The 26,092-nt window shown below is 32.8% G+C and overlaps 2 protein-coding genes across 2 annotated transcripts in view; both read right to left on the bottom strand.

Annotated features, from left to right (window-relative positions):
* LOC149079932 (uncharacterized) overlaps positions 1-3,697 on the bottom strand; it is a 40,326-nt gene extending 36,629 nt beyond the window's left edge. Inside the window, exon 1 of the mRNA XM_089238819.1 lies at positions 3,371-3,697. Coding sequence (XP_089094945.1) covers positions 3,371-3,464 — 94 coding nt within the window. The 5' untranslated portion in view covers positions 3,465-3,697. The remainder of the gene's footprint in view (positions 1-3,370) is intronic.
* A 2,248-nt stretch (positions 3,698-5,945) lies between these two features.
* Positions 5,946-15,482, bottom strand: LOC149079931 (uncharacterized). The gene is made up of 2 exons (XM_089238563.1): positions 14,728-15,482; positions 5,946-6,003 (listed from the first exon to the last, which is right to left on the bottom strand). Exons 1-2 carry the CDS (start codon positions 15,480-15,482, stop codon positions 5,946-5,948), a joined length of 813 nt encoding a protein of 270 aa, XP_089094689.1.
* Between the last annotated feature and the right edge of the window lie 10,610 nt (positions 15,483-26,092).

Genomic DNA, 26,092 nt, shown 5'->3' with positions numbered 1-26,092 from the left:
GCTTTAGACATTCTGTCCAATTTAATCTTCCCTAAGGCCGAAATTGAGTAATCAACGATGGCTTGAAATTACAGAGTCGTACATTTTAAGCGCAGGATTTACCCGATAGGAAATAATGGAATTCTCTGTTCAAAGATGACACTAGAGACAAGTTCCGTTCGTGAGTTCGATGCATTTAGTCTCAAGCTTGAGTAATTAATGTACTGTCACGTCGCAATGCCCAAAGGAAAAGTTTAGATGGCGATTTCATGTAACTGGAGTAACTAAAGGGACAGTGGATGACAAAGTCTGGGTTCCCTTAATCAAGGTCCCTGATAGAATCTATAACGTTTGCAATTTAATCCACTTATTGGTACCATTTCCTCATAAATTAATACCGTTCTTTACGGATATACGCTTGACCTTGATTCCTATCAAAGAACCAAGTTTGTGTAACATTCACTGCATCATCAACTTTGACATATGCTTCTACGAATGAGCTGTGGTTGGCGTGTTAAGCTAAATAGAGAAGCTTGATCACGGAATATGTTATCTACGGGAAATTAGATTTGGTTAATACTTGTTTTTCCATTTTTTTAAGCAATCATGTTTGCTAGAAAGTTGTTGTAACTTGTTTTAGATGATTGATGAAACCACCCAAAGAAAAGGACAGCTAGCCTTGTCTTTAGACCTTTTACTTCATTGTATGAATTTATTTCGAAAACACCAAAACATGAACAAAAATAATATAAAATAACGCCTCTTCTCATTTCTCAAGTGAGACTCTTCTTTTACAATTATTATCACGTAAAGTTTTTGTGTTTAAAAACTCAGAAAAGTCACCTTTCAAACATGCCGATAGAAAAATCACCTGTAAAATTAAAAACCATAAAAGAAGCATATTTCGACTAAATCTACAAAATTTGGTAACAAAAATGTGAAACGTTTAAAGAAAAGAAAAACAACAAAAAAAACTGAAATATTCTTTTCTAATGGGATATTAATTAAAAGGAGTAAAATGTAATGTCACATAAGTACAGTATTTTATTTGTTGCCTGGTAGTTTGTGAGAGCTCCGCTGAAAATATTCATCCCAAAATGGTTTTACAATATACAGATATAATTAGAAGAATACATCATTTGTAATGCACAAAAAAAAAAAATAAAAATAAAGTAAAAAATAAATAAAAATTGGTGTGAATAATCAAATGTGATAATCGTTTAAAATTCAAATAAATGGGATCTTTAAGATTGATTTAAGATCGTTTATACACTACAAACAGGGCCTCCACATCCAGGAACGTTTCCTTAGACCAAGATTTCCTGTCGTCTTCTAGACCAGCCACCTTTATCTGGATTTTCTTATTAACTTTAAACGTAAGAAATTGGAAAAAAGTTGATTTTCCTAGGCTTTCAAGCTAGAGCCCTGTCGGCTTCTCTTTGCGGGTGCCATGACAGTAATGATGCCATAATGTTTGCATTGTTCTTCAATAAACTTTGTTCCAATAAATTTCGGCGAAGCAAAAACTCAACCTACAAGGTTTTAAGCGAAAGAAAACATTTCATATATTTTTCTATACTTGATAAATGACGCCAGCAAATTATTCTTCACCTGCCGATGTTACAAAACGACTGATTCGGATGAAATCAAAACAAAATAAAAACAACATCATTACATTTATATGCTACCAAACGATTTTCTTTAGTGAAATAAAACAATATAAATGCATAGTTTTTGGATTATATTTAATTTTTGATGATTAATTAATGAAAATGAAACATAAATATAGTCATAAAATAGATGAAACAACAGTCTTTAAATATACAAGAATTCTTTTGTTAATTAAAACGAAAAAACCTTTGAATCAGTGAAAATATGTAAACATACAGATTACTTGATTCTCCTTGCCGCATTTTACCAGCGAAATGTTGATCGTAGAGAGAAGCATATTTTCAATAACAGAAATTATCCAAACAACGTGTACAATTCAGATACCTGATTTATGTTGCAAGGACTTGTATAATTATTTTGTTTCTTTCCCAACTTTACTCGATTTTTGAATTCTAATATCTCTGCAGATATTTTACTTGGAAACGTGGGATTTTCTTTTCTGGCCTCAGGAGAGACGGGACAACAACTTTGTAATTGGGTTTTTCAGGATAGTGTATCTGTATAAAAAGTTCGATTTTATATTTTGATAACTATACAAGTCCTTGCAACATGAATGACGTATCTGAGTTCTATATATACACGTTATTTAGATAATTTTTCTAATTGGAAGTATGCATCTAGGATCAACGGTTTGCCAGTAAATGCTGCAAGGGGAATTAAGTAATCACCCTGTGATTATATATATGATAAAATAAAATAAAATCAACAGACTTTCATTTTGATTTTGAGACACGTGATACTCATTGCAGTTTAATGAAAGGTAGTGAGATGAACCAGCTTACATAAACTAGTAATAAAGATTAACTCATTGCTCTTGAAAGAACGAATGAACCTAAAATAATTATATTAAAGAAATGATTTACGCATTATAGTGCCATACGCTTATAAAAAGTGTATGGACAAAAATATAACGAAGTTTTAAATTGATAAAAATTCAGTTGTAATATATAAAGCTAATGAGTCTTGAAATTTTGTTGGAAAAGATAATAAAAGTCATTTGACCATATGCGTTACACGACCACGTGGTTTCGGTTCAGTTACACGTTTCGCCATTATATAAAGAAGAAAATGTGTGTAAATGGAGAAACGTGCCGGTTATGATGAACACATTTTTTTGTTCATTTCAAATTCACTACTAATTAAACTTAAAAAAAAAAGTGAAAAACCAAAAAAAAAACTTTTCTATAACGCAAAATGACTTTTTATTTTTTAAATCTTGATAAAACTCACTCGAAACTTACATCATGTTTCTCAGAAAAAAATAACTAAAACAATCGTTATTTATGTGATAACAATAACAATAACAATTTATAATGTGAAAATATAAGTGTATTAAATATTCAAATTTATTTTAAGAATTATATATTGCAGTATATCAATTAACTTCACCGAAAGAAAATTTTCCGATTTATGTAAGTTACGGGATGCATTGGAATGAAATCAAGTTTTCCAGCGAAACTTTGCTAAACTCCTGAAAGATTAATTTATTTCACGTAAACAAAAGTTCCGAAAAGTTTTTATGTTACACGCTAAGGTGGTCGGCGACGGGCAAACCGAAAGAAAATAAATGAAATGGGAGTTTTCCCATTAAATAATAGCGCGGGTATCGTTTGTGATTAAAGTCTAATTATTGCCCTACTCCCGTTTCCGTTTTAAATCGCGGCCGGTAACAAAAGAAAAGATAGAGTAGAAGTTTTGATACACCGTTATTTACGCTTACCTTTAAGTGAAGCACAAAACACCTGATCGATAGCTGGCACCACCAGCAGCAGAATTAAACTAAAAGCTTTTCGACAACGAGAATTATCTCTCATATTTTTCAAACTTTTACGACCCTTAAGTATAAGTTAAGGATAAAGACACTAGGAAAAAAAAGACAAGAAGCGAACTTCTAAGAGAGATAGGCTGTTATAGAGAGAGAGCGAGAGATGCGGCGTTGAAATGAAACTTCAAGACGCACAGAACGTCTAGAAATGACCGGTTGGAAACGTCGATGGGATTTATATAAGTTATCCACACCTCCTGGTTCCCGGCCAAACACAGACACACTTCATCAGTCCGCGCAGTCGCTTTTCCGATTCTTTGTAATGTGACGTTGGCTGTTGGGCTATGACGTCGAGATTTCTCCATTGATTAAGCTCGGAGCCACTCCTCAGCAACCAAGAGTTTTCGCCTATTTTATTTATTATTTTATTTTCACCCCTGTTCCCCGGGACCGTCCATCAACTCTTGACTATCCGAAAGGTAAGGTAAGGTATACTTTGAGTTGCCTGAGCAAAAGGGGGAAAAAGACATATAAGACTTTTATTTTAACATTTAATAAACTTTGAAACTTTCATATAACTTTGAGAAACAATATCTAGTGAAGGTTTGATGCATATATATTATATATATATATATATATATATACGCTTTTGTCTTTCAAAGACATTTTCTTCCATTCAATTGAAAAAAAAAATTCATTAAAATTTAACTTCAACCCTCTATGGTGTCGTGTATGTTTGAATATACTGTACATAGCAAACACGTGGCCATATAAAAATCCATTATACAAATTTCTTTTCTCAATCTTTTGATAATTTACAAAGCACATCTTTCTAAAATTGTATGCGACCAAGATTTTTGAAATGTTTATTAATTGATAATATTCATCAATATATAAGAAAAAATGATATTCGAAAGAATAACTTTTGTGTCCTGATACGGATTCTAATCCAATGGAATGAATGATGGAGTTGGTATCCATGACCGTATCTGAGGATGATCGCTAAGCAGGGATTCTTAACTCTTTATGCGACGGTGACGAGATATCTCGCCTCCATAAAAGCCTTTTATTTTAGCACTGACAAGCCCAGATATTTTGTAAAAATAATTTCTCAATGGAAAACTTTTCACTATACCCCTTAGCATCCTAATTCTATCACCTGTTGAAAATCTGAATAAAACCTACTTAATAAAAAAAACCTTAATTAAAAAAAGATATGACATTTTGAAGAGGAATTTAGTGATTTCCAATTGTTGTCTAAACGGTTAATGCATTACACAGGTTTCTTTCCCGAGATATTTTATTTGGACTGTTTGAGTGACCGTTAAGAATGGTTTCACTCTATATACACTCAGTCCAAAACATTCACCTACATTTTTCGAAAATTCCTCGTTGGACCAATTTTTCTTCTTATGAATGGGACATTTTTTTTCCGTTTATATTCTTGAATCCTTTTTCACTTCCTGTACTATTTTTATATTTATTTTCAAGGCTGCTATTTAATGTGAAATTTAACCTTTCCGTGTATATTTAAACATACATGGCGAATACATGGTCAAAAACCCATTGTACCAAACTTTCCTCCAAATTTTTTGGTATTTTAAAAAGCACATATTTTAGGCCGGGATTACAATATAAAAGTTTGATAAAAGTACTTTTATAAAAGTTGAAATATGCAACCAATAAGAGCATTGGTAAAAACATTCTAGCAAATGCAATCGACCACCTAATTGGTTGTATTTTTCGAGTTTTACAAATGAACTTTTATAAAACTTTTATAGTGTAATCCCCAGCCTTAGTGTCATTTCAGTACAAAATACACAAGTACAATAATTTCTTTATCTAGAGAGAGTTTATTCCTTTGTGGTGTCATTGTGTGTGTGTGTGTGTGTGTGAGAGAGAACTACTGAAATTTCACATCTTCAAAGATTTATAAAATAGCACCAAATTGAGGAAATAAAATTACAGGTAAAAACTATTCAAATTTGCTGAGCGAAATTTTATACGTTTATAGATAACACTACTGTAAAATCAAGGCAAACTGTATATTTTACCCTTAATTAAACGTTTTAGTTAATTAAAATAATCACTCTAATTAATTGAATTCCTGTGCTGATGTATTGCTTCAATCAAAAATATGCTAACAGCACCAATTTGCATCCATTTTTGTAAAAAAAAAGTTTTCAATACGTTTTATGGAGATGAACCATAGAGGAATAATGTATTAAGCTCAATTAGAATTTAAAATCGGACTCCCTATATTTATGAATTTTTGAATTTTATATCAAGAGTCAACTCCTAATAATAAATTAAAGGTTTTCATAAATAGCTTTTAGATTTAAAATAACGTTACGTTTTCATTTTAATCTTTTTAAGGGGTATATTGTTTGTTTTTCTCAATGTTTTAAGAGGCGCATATTGAATATCAATTTGAAGTAAAATATTTTTGCTTTTAATATGTTCCACTTTTACTTATTGAATGAACAGATGGAACAAGTAAATTTCTTCTCAATTAATTCCTTCATAATTATCATTCACGTTCTCTCAATACTTTACTCTTGCCACTTTTTTTGTACAGGAATTCAACCCTTTAAACAGGAAAGGAAAAAATCGTTCTATTAAATATCAATATATTTTAATGTGAAAAAAAACTTTTCCCAACATTTATTTTTGTTCTATGCATTTTTTTTTCCTAAAATTATTATAACAGTAGTAGTTCCCCAGTCCCTCCCCGAATACTAAACAGCTACATTCACCCATTTAATCTGCAGTAAGAACTACTTAAAAATGCGTGCTTAACTCTTCAATAAAAAGAAATTTATATAATTATCTTATAAATTAAACCACTTAATTTGATATTTTAAGAGTAAGGAAGAATAATTTTAATACCAAGTTTGTATTATGTTTAAGAAAAATTATCTAAAAACGGATTATATATAAAACCTGATTTTTTCCCGTTAGAAACATAATAACCAGCTAATAATGATTTTAGACAAAGAAAAACTTTATTGGTAAACAGATTAACTCTACTTCAACTTGCGTAACAATGAAAACGAATTACGTAACAAAATACTTGATCATATATATAGTTGTGGTAACTGCACAACCATAATACCTGAAGAATGTTTAGTTGGATCGGTAGAAAACATATAACTTGAATAAACTATTATTTCAATTGAATGCTACTTGTTTACTTAGGCAATTTTTAGTTTACTGAGGGGCTTAGATCTAAAAATATCCTTATTCAACATGCTATTATCTGAGTAAGTATTGATGTTTGTAGAATAATGATGGGACAAGTTATTTTTGATAGAAATAGAGTTAAATGCCTGAATTCTATTGCGAAAAGGACAAGTTTTTCCTCTATTCATTTTTTCTAAACTCCCTTTTTCCAGTTTCTCCTATTCAGATAACAACTTGTCTTTTTCCATCCCATAACTACCTCTTTTTTTCCTTAACAGCTACTTCTTAGCAACCAATACCTTTCAGCAGCGAAAACAACTTCGCGTGGGATAGATTCGAATCTCGAAAGAAAATCGGTCCATTTCTAAAAGCAGATGATCGCTCTTTGTGCAAGGAACCCTCCTGTTTCAATTTGTAGAGCTTAGTAAAATTGGATTTTTTGTGCCGTAAGAAGGGAAATCGGCATAGAACGATTCCACTGACTGTTTTTCCAGCTCTGATATATTTTTTTGTCTGTTTCCATTATTCTTTGCTAAACTTAAGTGACTCGGTTCGATGAACACAAAAGCTGCGCGCCTGTATTGGGAAAAACTATAAATTGAAATAACAGATTTTCCAAAATTTTTCATGAAATTTCTAGACGATGATAAGTTTTTAAATTACTTGGTTATTTCAATCTCGCTTTATAGTGAATAATAATTGTGAGGACTAACTAACATTAACTAAATTATGAAGAAACATCATTGTAATTAATCATTTTTTATAAGTATTTTTCAATAGTTCACGCCGGTTTTGATAAGTTAGCTCTAGGCTGTGAAAAATCTCACTAGTATTAAAAAAAGCTGATAATAACCACGTATTTTTGTCTTTTAACATCAAGTCTCTCTCTCTCTCACACACACACACACTCACAGTTTTAATTCTTCAAGATTGGACCACAAACAACAGAAGCGAATAACACTACATGATTGATCATCTCCATATAAACTCGTCATTAATCACAGGCCGAGATAATTATTCAAAAAACAAAATTGAAATTTTTAATTTCTTATTGCAGATATGCTTTAATAAAAACTATTGGAGTTTTCTCCATACAGAAGCATAAATTCATAAAAAGAACTAAAAATTTTCAGTAAATACCAAAATTAAATAATCAGTCAGTATTTTTTTAATTTTAAATGTTATCGGAAAAAAATATAGGATGGTTTTGGGGAATTAAATGTCTGTATAGACCAAGTGATAGACGCAAATAAATGAGAAAGATGCAAAATTAAAAGAAAATACGTAAAAGAAATACAATTACAATGAATGAGAGTAATGCTAAGATTACCAGAAACGCGTGAAATATTCATAACATGATAAGATAATGCCACTGGAATTGTTTCCTCTCCATTTCAAGAGATTTTCATGATTCTCGTTAACTATCGAATCGAATGAAAATCAGGGAGGAATTCGGGAATAGAAAAGTTTTTCTTGTTATTTTTTATTCAATGCAATTCTGTTAAGTTTCGAAATAAATTTCAAAGACATGATATAAGAATTCCTTGACTATATTAAGGTACTTATTTGATGAATTATGTTCTGATATCCGATTAGGTTGTGGGGTATTTTGTTATTCATTTGCTATCATTTCCTTGTAAATATTTAAATGTCTGTATGCACGAGAGACATCGATTACTTCTAGAAATTTATTTATTTGTGTGGTTATACAGTGCCCACCGCTTATTAAAATCACTTTTATTTTCACGATTTTGATTTTATTAAGTGGCTGATTTTTAGAGCTGGCGAATAAAAAACAAAAATTTAAAAACATATATTTTCGAAGGGAAATAATGTGAAGGAAAAATATGATGTATTCTATATATTGATAGATAAGAATAGTTAAATCAATAAGTAGTTAGTTGCTAATTTAATAACTAAAATAGCACATATGCATTAATCTACCTGAATAGCTCTTATACAGAACACAGTAAACTGTATGTGCAAAAGATAGATGTTCTAAATGAAAATTATGCTTACATTTATTGAAGTATTGACATAGATGGTAGATTAGAGTCTGTGTGTGTGTTTTGTAGAGACCACTATTATTTTCTCAATACCATTTGGAAATTTATAGAAAGTTCCTTTGCTCCAACATTTGTCTAATAATAAGCAAAGCTTCTACAGAATCAGCTGCGGATGTCTTAGGTGCTTTTTTGATAAATTTTTAAACTTCTTCAATGAATCTAGAATTTGATGTCTTTATTTCGAAATATTTATTGAACAGCTCTGTCTGTGATACACCTAATTGTGAGGTAGATTCTCGCATGACTACACTTTTGCAGCTCTCATCATACTTTTTAAGAATGTTTGGTGTGCGCATCTCTCACATTTAAATTTTCCAGTTAGACATGAAGCTTGCTCTCGAACGTTGTGTTAAGGGGGGGGGGGTCTCGTACCTTTTAACATGGTGGAAAAACTATGCTCTAGTAGAAATATCATTAAAACTACTACTTAACCATTGATTTATTTCATAACTTTTACACGTGTTTTTTATTGTATATGCTATCCTATGAAGTTTTACATATTATCTCTAATATACAGCACTTAATTTTTTCAAAATTTTCGAAATAATACATTACATACATACATTAAAAACAGCTTGCACGCATGAAAATTGATTTCAAATAAAGGAAATAGAGGAAACAGTTCAGTTCATGAAATGAAGCGAAAGATTGAGATTTCATTGAAAAAGTACCATTTAAAATTTAATTTTAATTTTGAAATTTTGAAACTAAAAAAATTGTAAATTATAAATTTAATTTTAAACAAGTTGAAGTGCATGAAATCTCAATATTTTACTTCATTTTAACTGTTCAGTTCGTGAATAATATTCTTTGAATAAAAATTGACTCTAAATATATATAGTTACATTGATGTCATGCTATTTTATCATGCGCATAAGCTGGTTTTAATTCATTTTTTTTTAAATCAGCTAAAACTAAGTATTACAGATATGTAAAACTTTATACTGGCAGATCATATGTAATCAGAAATAGTTCTAAAAAAAATTAAAACAAATATCAATGGTTAAATAGCACTTTTAATGATATTTCTACTAGAGTATAGTTCTTCACCATGTTAAAAAGGCACGAGGCCCCTTTAATGAATCACCATTTACTTATAGAAATTTTAGTTTCCAACCCCTCGTCGAATATAGTTGTGACTATATCTGAACTTCAACTAATCCTTACACAAATCCGACTCCACCCTTCTGTTCAAGCTCTTTCGTCTTTCTTCTGTTTCTTTTGTCACTTCTCCCACTTGACTCCTTCTTTGTTTCCTTTGTTTAAAATTGAAACAATGAAAACACTTCTAAAAACGAAGTGTCCAGATGCTAAAATTAAGACAATATTTTAAAAGGTCAAAATTTTCTTTTCAGTTTGACGCAGTTTCTTAGTAGATAAAATTAATTTTAAATTTTTTTTTGATTTTTTTAAACTGGTGAGGCTAATTTTATTAAGCGGAGATGTTATAATGTATTTTGGTACTGATTTGATTCCACTTAAAAAATTTGCTTTTATAAAGCGGCTGACATTATGAACCGGTGGTTTTATTAGCGGCGGGTCTGTAGAATTTTTCTGGAAACAATCATTATTTCCATCATCATTCCAATCATCATTTACATCTGTATGTGAAATTGATTTTTTTTAATACATTAAAATGTTTGATAAATGTGACCACTTTTTTGATGTTTTCAATTGTTACTAAAAATATCAAGTTACATTTAGATATTTACAAGTTCTATTTTTTTATGTTTAAATTATATTTGTCAACAATTTCGGGATACAATTTTACAAAAATCTTTTCGGACTAGAGGCAGCAACTTACCTTGTAGACGATAGATTTCTAAGACTAAGAGGAAATTTCATACCATATGGCAACCACAACAGTACCCACAGCGAGCGATCACCTCATAAACCTACCCACGACAGACATACGTGAAAAAAAAAAGGCGTTCGTAAGTGCCTACAATCTTTAAATCCGAGACTAATAGCTTTCATGCGCATAAAATTACCAAATGCTCATTCTACTATAGCTTTTAGTCGTAGGCAATTTTTATATTCATAAAATAATCTTAATAAAATCGTAAATCGAATTTTGGATCATAAAAGCAAATTTTCCATATATTGTGCTAGAGAATGTTCCATTAAAAAGGCTTTCGATAGGAATTTCCTCGACCAAAAACACTTCCGCCACTTTAAGGTTTTCAACATGAATCACAGATCCTATTTTACTCCTGATCTCACCCTAAAAATAGCTAATGAATAAAAAAAAAAGAAAAAACCAAATCAGGGAAACCTTTTAAAGCTTAAGTTCTCAAAATCAAGGCATTATTGTTAAAAGTGCTTTAAAATAAATTTAGCAGAAATTTTCGAACTTTTTTTTTCACCTCGGTTGTTTTTGATTTCAGGAAATCCGAAGCCCTTTTAAGAGAACAATTCTCAGGTTCGAGGATTTCTTGAAAAAAAAAATACACTAAAAACCGTGAAAACAAAGGAAAGATAATAACAAGGGAATACCATTTCCTAACAATTTCGAAATAATACCTTAGAAAATCTTCTAAATGTCTCATGAGCAGCTGTTTTTGAAAAGAAACGAAATTGTAAGAACTAATTTTGCAATTTTCGACCGATAAATGGATTTTACTTTTCACTTATTACATATTGTAACAGTTTAAATAAGATCATTGAGCAGTTTTTGATGGTTTTCTGGAACTAGATTTGAAAAAAAAAGAAGTCCGATTTCATATTACATTGATATGAAAAAGCCTTCGTTTCATTATACCCACGGAAAATAGGGTAATAACTCTTCTACTTTTGCAATGCCCATGAATATTTGATTAGAAATAGCAGTAAGAAAGAACAGTTTCAAATGCTGAAATGAGATAATGGTTGTTTTTGTAATGTTTGTCCCGGAAGTCACAAGCGTATATCTTTTTTTTATTTATCATTGTGATCTCATGTTTTTATTACATATTTTTAATATATTTTCACTTCTCATTGTTTACTGCTCCGAATTCAGTTCATTGTCGATGAATGCATTTTTCTGTTTCCTAACAGAAAAATACTGTGTATACATTTTTTTTATTGCTAGCAAGATCCTTTATTTCGATTGAAAAAACAAAACAAAACATGAGCTATCTAGTATTATAGATAGGCATTTAAAATATTTTAAATTATATATAGTCGAGTTTCCATATAATGGAGTCGTTTCGTTCCATCAAAGAATTCATAATACACTTTAGAGCGAAATTTTTCTATGCAGAGTAAATTAATGGCAATCTGAGCGTTTTGTAGAAATTTCGTTATATAGAGACTCTACTGTGTCTCTATATACGTAAAGTACGCCCGGGTAGTTTGTATTCGGTTATACTGTATATATATATTTTTTTCAATATTAAGAAATATTTATATTGGGAATAATGTATTTGTGCGAAACTTCTATTATCAAAGGTAGGCACTCTATTTTAGTTTCGTGATAGGGTATTTTACCGTATTTCTCATTAGGATATAAGAGATTTCTATTCAAATAACAATCAATTAAATTCTCATTTAGTTTTTTTAAACTAATGGAGCACTATTTCTAAATTAAAAAGTACAATTTTAATATACAGGGTGCATATAGCAAACAGGGGGTATGACATTTCACTTTACTGGAAAAACCGTTGCTTCTAGAAGTATATTTCCACAATTCGAAAAAGTTTCCAAATGACGTGTAGTATTTTCAGATACGTCATTCACGTTTCAAGGGGCCGAATATTTATTAAAATAAAAAAAATAACTTTTTATAGTCCCCGTGTGCCTCAAAACCCAGTTATAATGTTGTTGCCTTGTCTCTCCTGATGCCAACAAACATTTCCATGTTTATAAGTGCAATATTCACTGAGATATTCAAATTCGAAAAACCGAGGGAAGTTGTGAAAAAAACAGCGTTAAATGCGGGTATAACGGGTTTTCCGCATTTAGAGCTTTTTCCCCCCCCTAACTTTACTCCGTTTTTCGAATTTGAATATCTTAGTGAATATTGCACTTATAAACATGTAATTTTTTTTGTAGGCATGAAGAAAGACAGGACAACAACTTTCTAATTGGGTGCGGGGCACACGGAGACTGTGTAAAAAGTTAATTTTCTTATGTTAATAACTATACATACCCTTGAAATATAAATGAATGACATATCTGAGCAGTATACGTTATTTGGAAACTTTTTCCAATTGAAAGTATACCTCTAGAATCAACAGTTCACCAGTAAAATGTCATACCCCCTGTTTGATATGCTCCCTGCATAATGAAACCATTTTACTAAAATTACACCTACTTTACGTTCTTTGCAGACGCAGAGAACGCATTTTCTTTAAAAATAGCTGTGAAAAACCGATGCGTTCTATATGAAGGTGCTAAGCACAGTATTTGTCTTGAAAGTCAAAAGCACTAAATTATTTTATTTATGTGATTTCATATCAGTGTTACCAACCTTTAACATATTTTTGCTTCTAATTATTTACTGTTCCAAAATCACTTCATTGTCGATGCACTTTTCTGTTTCTTGAACGGAATCTTTTTGGCAAGATTCCTTTATTTCAAATTTTGTAAAAGAATACCGTAAATGTTATTGATAGGCATTAAAATATTCTACATAATTTTTAGTAATTATTTATGATTTTTACTCAATTATTTCGATTTTTCTTCCCTTGTCCTTAGCATATTTAGAAAAAATTATATGTAGTTAAAAAAATAATAATCATACGTATAAAAACTTCGTATAAGATAAAACGATAGTTTCTGTATTCATGCATTCACAGCTTTTTCTTGGAAAAATGCACAACATTGTAATATTTTTCTATGGTATTTATAATTAGTGGGATATAAGAATTTTCTACTCAATACGTCGTCAGTTGAACTGAAACTAGTGGGGTGTAGTTTCTTATTGAGAAGTACAATTTAAAATACACAATGACATTATTAAACTAGAATTACATATCGTATTAGCCAGCGTATAAAAAGCATTTGCCTCCGGTAAAAGATAAGTATGAAAAATAGGTGCGTCCTATATGGAGGAAGTTCACAAAATATGAAAAGAAAAATTGAAGTTCGTCGAATACAAAAGGAAATTCAAAATGTTTGAATTTTCTAAGAATCTATTATGTGAATCATTTTATCTCAATACATCTGTGATACGGTACTTGAATCTAAACTAATAGAGACTGTGCAAAATGCTTTCGCCAGCTATTCGGCAAGCGTATAGCAAATTTCAACTTGAATCACTTAACTACATGTGATGCGTGATAAAGATAGGATAGCTCTTTCAGTGGAAAGCAAAATGGAAGCCTTATATGTTCAATGTGATCATTTCCAAGAGCGTTCAGAATAGAACACAGAAATGATTTCCCCAGAGCAATTTCACGCATCGTCTCGACATATCCTGTCATAGAATAAAGTCGAGAGATGTCTCCTCTGAACCAATTCGTGAACAAAGGATCCATGATCGGAATTCAAAAGACTTCCAATAAATCTACTCCTATCCGGACAAAAGTCGTTTGTTTAACTAGCCAGTTCCCAAACGAGCAGATATGTGATCACTGAAACGAGAGCTTAATTCAATAAATAGCAGCCTGGAAGCCATCTTGTTGATTTAGCGGTGTAAAAGAGCGGCCAGCTATTTTTGTGAGCAACGCTAAGGTAGCTACAGTTATGAGGGTAATTTCTAAAAGAGAGAGAGAGAGAGAGAGAGAGAGAGAGAGAGAGAGAGAGAGAGAGAGAGAGAGAGAGAGACACGCATACACCCAGTGGCCAAAAAATTAAGAACACCCTGCTACTCACCACTAATATCGTGTGGGACCTCCGCTGGCTTTGATAACAGCAGATGTTTTTCTAGGCATGGACTCTAAAAGTTGCTGAAACCATTGAGGACGAATATTAGCTCATGCTAACGAAATTTCAGTTCTCAATTTCCTCAGATTAGAAGGTGGTGTTTCGGAGATTTTAACAGACTTTTCAAACTCGTCCCATAAATGCTCAATTGGGTTGAGATCAGATCACTGAAGGGGCCATTGAAGCAATTAAAAATCTGAATCTTGTTCCTCAAACCAATCTGAGATAATTCCAGCCCCGTGGGAGGATGCATTGTCTTGCTGGAAATAGCCATCATCATCATCATCAGGAAGCATTATGGGCATAAACGAGTGCACGTGGTCAGCAACGATGTTGAGGTAGGCGCTGGCATTGACGGATGTTTCCAATGCAAATAAGGGACCAAGATTATACAAGGAAAATGCTCCCCACACCGTGATTCCACCGCCACCAGCTTCAACAGTTGTCATGTGGCGTGCCGGATACATGGCTTCCTGCTGCTTGCACCACACACGGATCTTGCCATCAACCTCATGGAGAAGAAATCTTAACGCGCCAGACCAGACAACTTTCTTCCATTCATCAAGTGTCCAATTTTGGCGTTCTCTAACCCACAAAAGCCGTTTTCTTCGGTTTTGCAGTCTAATTCGTTTCAAGATCTGTCTTGTAGAGCATACGGATATGCTTTGTGATGATCCTAAGTTGTATTGCATTGCAATTTGTTGCATAGTAACTCTTCTGTTGCTGCACACAATGCGTGTCAGTTGCCTGTTACCTCTTTCGTTCACAAGCGATTTCAGCCTAATATTCCGATTTCCATTCGAAGTTTTTTGGCTTTGCTGCCATTCTTTTCGAAGACTCGAGATACGAGTAAGAGTACAAGTACGAGAAAAGCCAAGAAGGTTAGCGGCTTCAGAGATACGGGAACCACCCCTTCTGGTGCCCACAATCATGCAGCATGCAACGTCACTCAAATATCTTGTGTTCCCCATGAACAGGCAAATTGCAACGTTAACTGGTGCTTCTGAACAGGAGAAAGATAGATTTCTATCAGCAAATCCAGTTTATTACGTCAGCGCACTGCTGCATGGACGATCGAAGTTTGAGGGGTATCAATTTTTTGGCCACTGAGTGCACTTTCAAAAGCTTAGTGGGCTGTTGTCAACTAAGCCTCTTAACGGATTATAAAAATCAAAATTCCATTCTATTTCTCGGAAATGGAATTGTATTTACATTAAGAACGCATCTTCATACGAAATTGTATCTAAAAGCCATATTGATGGCTTATTTAGAAACGTTTAGCTCTTATGTTAGAAACGTTCAAATACTATATAATGCATTTAAATTAATCCCATTGGGAGGCAGGGAAACACATCACTGTTCAGAAATATCTACAAAATGTAGGCTCCGGTCTATAATTAGTCCACGTGTACATTAAATGAACGCTTTGCGACAAAAATGAACGAATGGGATTCAGTTAAATTAATATATTTTACTCTGTGTATCTATTAGAATGTCATGTAGTCCTTCAACGAATTTAAAACATTTTTTTTAATTCGTGGAAAGAATTTAACACAGAAATTAGAAGAAAAATTTAACAAAATTTCTCTTCTAATTTCGATTAAAATTTAAACATCTAGTAATTATTCAAAAAGTATAATTGTGTGTGTGTGTGTGAAATCGTAGTCATTGGATTTCGTGAAAAAATCAGTTTTTTTTTTCCAAAAAAAATTGAATCGCAGATAAAAAAATTAGTGATTTCTTTATCCGATATTTCCAAATTTTCTTGAAAAGCTTGTTCAGCATTTCAAAATGAAACCATGATTCATTTATTTAAGTGCAATTTATATACCTTATCATACATACAAATATGTGCGCCAAAGTCTTTGTGGACAAGTACTTTGATGAATGATACCGAATTTCATCAGTATTTCGAAGTGGACTCTATAAATTATTATTTTCACAATTAGAAACTTCAAATATGATGTCAGTTTAGTTCTTTTGAAAATTTTGTAAATAGTTTTAGTCAAGGAAATGTGGTACACAAGCTGAAATCTACACTTAAAAATAAAAGAGCTGTGGTCCAGAGGAAATGTTTCTGTCAAACTTGTCACCTACAACCACGACGGTCATCTTCAAGATATACTAGAGTGAAGCCGACACGATCTTCTCTTCCGTCCGACAACGACTGAAAAGAATTTCTAACTTTAATGCGAAAAATATTTCTTTCTTATAATGTAAAAACTACTTTATGTTCAGGGATAATGTTACTAGTTGAAACGTAAAAATGAAGTAACAAATAATGAGTGGAATGAAATCTATACCATATCCATGCAAAGATACAAATAAAAATTAACAAAAAGTATTTTTTTCCCAGGTCGTTATACTACATTGAAAATTAAGAAACTTTATATACATTTTAGCGACTGAAAAAATATTAAATCCCTAACGGTCATTCTTGATTTACGTCCAAATAAAATTTTTCTGGGAAGAAACCTATTTAATGCATTAGAAATTCCTGATTAACGACCATCCTCAGATACGGTCATGGATACTATTTTCGTCATTCATTTGATTAGGTGAGAATCCCTGGTTATAGGACATAAAAGTTGTTTGTTCGAATACCACTTTCTCTTATATTGATGATATCAATTAACAGATTTCAAAACTCTTGGTCGCACAGACTGTTAGAAAGAGGGTGCGCGCGTAAACGTTTAATACTTGATTTCACTTGTTGAGTGCCGTCGAGCTTGTATGTTTGACAATGCGTTTTTCGATATGACCAGCTCTATAGGCATCGTCGAGCATCATCACTAACAGAAAATAAAAGCACTATGACTCCATTAGAATGAAATAATAAATGTTATGTGGTAATCAATTACAAGCCGTTTAAGAAATTAAAAAGAAAACGAAATGAAAATACAGTAAGACCCAAATTATCCAATATAATAATGTGAACTGGATTACCGAAAACTCGGATAATACGAACCTTATTAGATTTACAGGTTGAATAAAATAACGACGCAAGTGATTAGATTGCGTTTGCGTAAAGATTATTTCAAATTACTTTTCAACAAACATATAAAATGGTGAGCAGTATAACATTACATTTTGTAAAGTCCTACACCGTAGTAACAATTTATATTTTGAAGATAATATAAATTGATTTACTTTAGATCAACTTTCAATTTCATCTTAACCTCCGTCTTTACATAACGCATGGAGCTCTAGCCATACAGTGTGATAGTTGGGAGGTTCTCAGAAGGGGGGCCATTAGTGTAAGCCAATAAAATTAAAAATGAGATAAAAGGATCTTAAAAAATGAGAGGTAAAGAAACAAATTTTTCAGGTGCCACCTGCTGTTGAAATATAAGGACAGCGACATGAATGCTTTGGCAGCTGAAAATTTTAACAATATAAAGGCACTTACAATACGCAAATCATTTTCAGAAAGAAGTGACTCACGCTGATTGGCCTCTGAGTCAACCCACCGGTTGTTGAACCGAGTTGCTGTTTTAGTCATTTTACTACCTATATACTCATCTACTTTTTTTAAAATCAATTTATGAAAACCATCTTGGACAAACCAAAACTCCATTAATTTAGTCGAGTGTAATCAAGGTCTTACTATACGATGGGGAAAAGAAGTCAAAGAAAAGCAAACGCTGATTAGCACAAATTTATTCATTTGATTAAACAAGTATTTTGAGAGAGAGAGAGAGAGACCGATCAATTATTTACTATAAAATTTCATTAACCAGCTTCTTGCCAGGATGCAGGCATATGTACATACACATTAAATACATATGTAACCAAAGCAATAGGAGGTAAATAAAATGAGGCAATGTTGTGGAACCAAACGTTTTCTAAGCAAGCAAAATTCTGGTTCAACAAACATAGGATTTATCAAGAGAGAGAGAGCGAATTGATGGCTAATTATTAAAATCTAGAACATTTAAATACGGGAATTTCAGCCACGATCTGTCTTTAGAGTTTAAGTTCTTTTGGAAAATATACACGTGATACTTTTGAAATCTACAAGTTGCGGAGAAATTCAGCAAGTTATCTTCTTAGCAGTAATTGACACGTGAAACTCGGAAAATTGTTTTCCTTACAGTAGTTTCTTAAACGAAAACGCCTAATGGGTAACAAGATACGTTCATTTTGTGGTAATAAAATACCATCCATACCACAAAACCGCGCATTATTTCTCTTAAAACCAATCTTCAAGAGTGTTTATGAACATTTTAAAGATTACACGTTCATGTCCGAATAGTAATCAAATGCAAATGCAACTAATCGTAGATTAAATGAATATAAAAGTGAGGAGAGAACACGAATTTAAATTAGGGACACACACATTATATGAAAAGACAGACGCAAAAATACACATTCCGCGACGAAAATTCTAAATATAAACGAGAATAAAAATGACACCTAAAGAATTTCCTTCAACGAGAAGTGTCACGTCTATGAAACCCAATATCAATTCTAATTAAATTTCTCAAAAAAAAAAAAAAAATTAAATTTCCAAATACATTTTCTAGCAACTTAAATGCTAGGGAGAATGTTGAGTGTATGTGAAATACCGTAAATACAATAAAATTCAAATGCTTTTTCTTTTCTTTAAATTGTTATTGCCTCTTTGCTTTATTGCTCGAGTCTCCCCAAATGCTTTAGCAAGCGGTAGTTGACAGCCACAGCTGGTTAATTTGCATATTCCGGCGGGAGCTTTAAAGAATCACTAACAGAATCCGACTTTCGTATACTGAAATATATATTTTATTTTTTCCAATAGAACCACCTCTATACTAAAAATGCAAATTAAGTATCTCGGATTAACAAATTGTATTTGCCTACTTTGTGTTAATGACAGTGGTTAATCTTGAACGAGAAAAACACTGGAACCTTTTATTTATTGTGTACAAAAATTTTGTTCAGTTTTCACCAATATTTATTTTGAAATGATCATAAATTTATTCTTTCATGCACACACGTGTAGTCAGAAATAGGATTTGAGCATAATTTTGGTCAGCATGAGATCGAGATTTGACTAAGTGGTAAAACACACGGTGGGTGAAAAGTCCTGAACACATTTACAAAAATTAGTAAAAGATCAACCAATTGAGATAAAACTGCGCGGGTCTGCACTAAAATAGTATCATGACCTAGAGTTTTTTTTTTGAAAAACTAAAAAATAATTCAAAAATTCAATCACATATGGTACTGTTTCACGAAAATCTCGACGTAACACGTAAAAAGCGACGAATAGTTGTTGCGATGAGAACCAAAATATTTCTGAAGAAGAGGGAAGTAAAACAACACAACAGAGTGTGAGAAACTAGTTCGGATTCAACATGAACTACAAAGGGTGCCCATATTGAAATGTGATAGATTTATGCAACGCAAATCGAAAGAAATATTAAATTATGCACTGTTTGAACGCCATGACTCTACCACCGGACTTATCAAGTTGCCAAGATCTCTTCCAGTCCAGCTTCGTTGCAGAGTCTGGAACACTGCACTGCTTATGCTACATTTTATGTGTTATGTCGAGTTCAGAATAGTACAGCGTCATCTGTGAGTGAAATTGTGAACTAAAAAAACCTCTAGACCATGATAAGCATTTTAGTGAAACCTATTTATGACAATCGGTTTATTTTTTTATTAATTTTTAAAATGTGTCCAGGACTTTTTGCCCACCCTGTACTTTCGACAGTAAACACTGTAGATGTATAACGATTCTTTTAAATAAATCCAGCGTTAATATAAATACACCAACCACTCAGCTCACTACTTCACTATGCATCACACACACGCACACACATATCTCAGGAGGTATTAAGAATATATCAGTATTTTGATGTCTGCGGGTAGAACTCACGTTAAGGCAAATTCAATGACACTGATTTTAATACCTGTTCCAGTCTGGCAACCAGGCTAGCGGCCCGCTTTCATAACGAAATTGTTTTCAACTATATCTTGAGAGGTCCGCAACACAAATAGAAGCCAATATGATGTCGTCTGATAAACACGTTTGAGACAAATCTAATGATGCTACTCCGTTTTAATACTTCATCCGGTCTAGGCACCTTGCTCGAGTACTAAAATTTTCAACAATGAGTGCAGCTTTAATAGCAAGAATAAAGAGAGAATAACTCTGTCTTTCTCTCTTTCTCACACACACCTCTAACATATTTTTGACGTGAATATGTCTTTCAAATCATCTGACGATACTGGGTGTATTCGTAAAAATGTTGCATAACGAAATAATTTAAACGCTCATATCTCAAGAACTTTTAAGAATGTTTTCTATGTTTGATGATAGATTGGCTTGAGACAAATCGGATGGTACTATTCCGGTTTTAATACCTCTCATGGTCTGGGCACCAGGCTCACGGCCCGCTTTCGTAACGAAATTGTTTCGTGAGGTTTCCAACGCAAACAGAAGCTAATGGTGTCGTCGGATAGGCATTTCTAGGACAAATCTAATGATGCCTTTCTGGTTTTAAAAACTTTTCTAGTCCCGGCACCAGGTTCATGGCCCGCTTTCGTAACAAAATTGTTTCACGCTATATCTCGAGACGTTCGCAACGCAAATAGAATCCGATGACGTCGTCTGATAGGCATTTCTAAGACAAATCCAATGATGCTACTCCGGATTTAATACCTCTTTCAATCTGGGCACCAGGCTCATAGCCCGTTTTCGTAACAAAATTGTTTTGAGCTGTATCTCGAGGGGTTCGAAACGCAAATAGAAGCCAATGACGTCGTCTGATAGGCATTTCTAAGACAAATCCAATGATAGTACAGTATAGCCTCGAAAATCTGAGCCACTAAAGTTCGAGTTTCTGGATAACCCGAGGCACTACTACTACTACTAAACCAAACTACTAAATCCGAAAATTATTTCTCTATTAGACTCTCCCAACAAAACCCACAGAGTAATGTATCTCAATATTAAGCTATTGCATCCACTACGGAATTATTAGCATATTCATGGGGCCGGTTCTATAAGAATCACCCAGTATAATATTTTAAAACATGAGTCCAAGTTTTGCCAATTATTTTTATCTGAATATTCTCAATTTTTTATTATAATTCCAAACATTCGAACGCTTGGTTATATTTCCTCATTCACCTTTCTTTTTCGTAGTTTTCGGTTGCAAGTGCATTCTTCTACTGTTACATGCACTTATGTAGAATGTAATAGCATATACTAGTAACGAGTAACCGTAAGCTCGACCAATCCATCTCAGTATGACAACGAGGAGAATGGCTATTTTATTTCTATCGTAGAGACACAGTAATTGGATGTTAGAGGAGCTGGAAGGAAAAACATCTTATTTGCTAGAGGATGGAATAATACCGTTCTTTTAAGTAATAATATGAATTGAAAGATGAGTATATTGAGTATATTTAATGCTGTTATACTTTTTGTTCAAGGTATTATACAAGGAAACGATACTTATACTTTCTGTAATTTGGTAATTTGATGATTCAGAAGTGATTGTTCATTGTGTGGAGTTCATTCATTTCTATAAAAAAAGTAACGATATCATATTCTTATAGTTTCGTATAATTTGAGACCGCATATTTTTGAAATTGTAGTAGAACTAATTCATTGTAGTATGTATGTTGAATCAATCTAAAATTTATGTTTGTTCAAATTTCAAGCCATCGTGGAAAGAAAATTTTCCTGTAATTACTTAAAATTTCTTTTTTTATCAATTATAGAACTGAGCACTTTTTTGCTCTCTTTTTGCCTATCCACGGCTTGCCTTTATTTCGTACACAAATACAAATACAAAGGCCACTACAAGCAAATTTCCCAACGAGATGGCTGAAAAAAGATATGAATGTCGAATATAACCAAAATACCCAATACAAAAGCATATATCACCAAAAAAATATATATGTAATACACTGCCTATAAAAAAGATTATAGTTATCTTAGCTAAGTATGGGTAGCTTCTCGATTTATCCCACACACACTATGTTTATCGTATTTATTTTTTAAACGTGTCAATTACGTTAGAATTCACAAACCCCGGAGGTAAATTATTCCATTTATTGACAACCCTATCCGAGAAAAGTCCCTGCGACAATAACCTGGAATTATTTTCGCTTACTAAACGATACCACTAAACCATACATGCACCTCGCCTTATTCCTCTGCGGAACTTCTAACGAATTGGTACATGTTGGAATGTGCATGTGTGTTGTCAACCTAACGCGAAGTTTGTTTCTGTGTAATGCTTGTTATGTGTAGTGTGTGCTGTCAACTGCCATCAATTTTTCTAACTATGATTGATTGAATAATTGTATCGTTGCAGGCCTGTTGCTCTCTATGGTAAGACTTTTTAACGGGGAAATCAGCTCGCATTTGCACCTCGAAGTTGGGAACCACAGAAAACTAACTTCAGCCAACCACCACTGTGGCGACGGTGGAGTTCGAACTCGGCATCGCTCTTCCACCACGGCTCAAACCCCGTGGGTGACCAGCTTATATCCTCTATGGGGGACAGAGCGGGGGTCGTGGTTGGTTTCGGGCCTTCGCAATGCGAGTCCGTCACTGTGACTACTCGACCACCACATTATTATTACGCTGTGATCACCATTTTCTCCTGTAAAATATTTAAACTTCTGAAATCGCATAGGTAGAATTATTTCCATTTTAATCATAGAGAAATACAATTTTCTTCGCTTTCACATCGTCTCTTGCTTACCACTTTTTCATGTGCATCATTAAAACTGGTGCGCCGCGATTTTTGTGAACACTGATGGCACCCAAACATTAAAAGATAAATGTAGATATCACTCCATTCCCACACTTTAATTAACCAATCAAATTACAGCTTCTTCTCTTAACGTAGAAGTAATTCTCAGTTACTCTCACTTTCTTTGCGGCAGTTTTGCGTGTAAGGTTCGCGTATTACGTTTTGCGCGTAGGCTTCCCCTTTCAGGTAGTTCCCTGGGGTGTTCATAATTCGTGAGCAAGGGATCCCTTAAAAATATTGAAAATGTGGTATTTAGTGCCTGTTGGCTGTCCCTGGCCACAAGGAGGATCGTGATGGCCATTCTTTGGTGAGGAGTCAAATTTGTGTTTGTGTGTGTGTGTGACATTCTAAGTGGCATTACAACAGTTCATATACCGATAATATATTCTTTTATACATCTGTCAAACGTTTTTTTTTAATATTAATTGATTTAATTTAAATACCGCTCAAACGCAAATTGAATATCCGTTTAAAACTTTTGTTTAATTGTATTTGATTAATGATCTTGAACACATATTAATTAATTTTGAGTCAGTGAATGAATTAAAATGAATTGCGGAACAACGTAATATCTGATTAGTAATTTCAACGTGTATGATATTTTTATTTAATTTTCATATGTTTATGTCCCCATGGAACGACATCATCTATCTTATTTTACTAGATTTAAAATATTAGACTAAATCTTGTTTCATTTCATAAACTGAATAGTTTCCTTTATTTTGAATCAATTTTTATTCAATTACAATGATATGTTATTTTTTTTTATCATGCGCGCAAGCTGTTTTCAATGCATTTTTTGAAAATTTACAAAAAGTCAAGTGTTTAAGCTTTACAAATCTTATGATATCATATGCAATGAAAAATATGTGTAAAGATTTGAAATAAATCAACGGTTAAGAGTAGTATTTTTAATGAGCAGAGTTTTTTTTACCATGTTAAAAATGGCGTATCGAGGACGGGATCTTATAAAAGTGGGAAGCTATTGGATGATTTCCATTTAAAGAAAAATTCCTGAAGTCACGGCATATTGTGTACGATGAAATCATTACTACTTCATATGACATCAAAAAGAAAGGCTGTAAAAGGCATTGCAATTGTTTTAAGCAGTTCGAAGTGCGATGTTTATTGTGTATTGACTCAACGTGTGTCCCGAAATCCGAAACTTCACTGCCGTAAGCAGCGTGGCACAAATTTACGCGAAGGCAAAACTGTTCGAAGATTGACTTCACCGTAAAAAATGACCTTACGTGAAATTATAAAAGATCCTAGAGTGAAAATTTCATTAGATACAGTTCATAAACCGATCAAAGAAGCTTGATATTTGATTCGTAAAAGAATGGTCACGAAACCGCCTCTAAAACAAGGAAGCACAAAAGGGAGGTGGAGAAGAAAGACTAAAACGGGCATGAAATCATGTGTTACGGGGACTGTGTTACGATAGCTCAGTATCATATTTAGTAGTGCCAAAAAAAAAGAAAAAATGGAACTTACATGTCTCAGACGGATAGTCTTCCTCCTGGTTCAAAGTAAGAATAGAATCAAACACTTTTTTCACCGGATAGCAAGAGGGATAATGGTATGGGCAGCTTTTCGAGGTCAGGCTTCCTTAACTTTTGAAATTGGTTGTCAAAAGTCTCTGATGCCAACGAGACCCTCGAGAACAACTTGCTATCGATTAGAGAAGATTTAGGTTGACCAAACTGGACATTTCAACATTATAACGTGTCCATTCAAAGATCAGCTGTCACAAAAAAGCTTTTAATCGCGGAAATGTATCGATTTTAGACTGGCCTGCGATGAGTCCTGACTTGAATCTTATTAGAAATGTATGGGGTATACTTAGAATAAAAGTGTATGCAAGTGAAATACAGTATTCCACTGTTGATAATTTAAAGTGCTCTATCGAGGAAGCATGCTGCAGTTGTCAGATTGAAACCCTGCAGAATTTAATAAGACCCATGGAGGATCGTGCGCATGAGATTATTAGAGAAAATGAAAAGTCTATTAGCTATTTAAAAGCCTGTACGTTTTGTGAATTAGAATTTTCTCTAAACTTTTGAGACGGCCATTTTTTTTGGATTTGTAATATTATAAATATTCTAAATATTTTTTCTACACATGTAGAAATGCTTCAGATATTATCTATTAAAATACGCCAATTTTACTCGTCATATTTTTCTTGTTATTTTAAGAAAAGTGCATTATATCTAAACTTTTGAGACGGACTGTAAAAACATTCCAACACAACTCCTACTTTCGATGGCGAAACAATACGTTTCTCAATGACGATAGACCAAAGGTTTTGTGTGTGTGTTATAACAAATATAACCGAACAGATTCGATGATTGAATAATTACCGCTCGGTAACAAGTCCACGAAGTATGCGAAAATGTTATAACTCTCTTATTTACAGTTAGTGAATTCAACTATTAAATATAAAAATACAAAGTGTTCCATAAATTTGTAGATGGTTTAAAAGTTCATAAAAATTGAAAGAATTGGTTTATTTGAATGCGGTTAGCGAAAAGCTGTTCTCACGAAGGGAGATTTATTTTTGACGTGAATACGTCTTTTAAATTATCTGACGATACAGTGCATTCGCAAAATATTTCATAACGAAATTATTTAAACGTTCATATCTCAGGAAGCATTCAGAATATACAGTAAAACCTATCTTCAACGGTATCGTTAACGGACCGGAATTTTTTCCGGTTAAACACAGGTTTTCACTTAATAAAGGTTCGATTGATATAATATGTAAAATTATATAACAATCAAGTGTGTGATTGGAGTAAAATAAAAATAAATTAATTGAAGAT

Source organism: Pholcus phalangioides, unplaced genomic scaffold (genome assembly GCF_987345545.1).
Source record: "Pholcus phalangioides strain wild (caught in Gottingen) unplaced genomic scaffold, Ppha-v1.0 ptg000011l_1, whole genome shotgun sequence".
NCBI classification, from domain to species: Eukaryota; Metazoa; Arthropoda; class Arachnida; order Araneae; family Pholcidae; genus Pholcus; species Pholcus phalangioides.
Note: the sequence above shows the minus strand (reverse complement) of the source record. Positions and strands in the feature narration are given on the sequence as shown.

Coding starts and splice junctions, on each gene's coding strand:
- LOC149079931 (XM_089238563.1), bottom strand. CDS start 15,482: ATGGGGAACACAAGATATTTGAGTGACGTTGCATGCTGCATGATTGTG. Junction 6,004..14,727: donor GCTGGAATTATCTCAGATTG/GTTTGAGGAACA, acceptor TCCTGTTTAAAG/GGTTGAATTCCTGTACAAAA.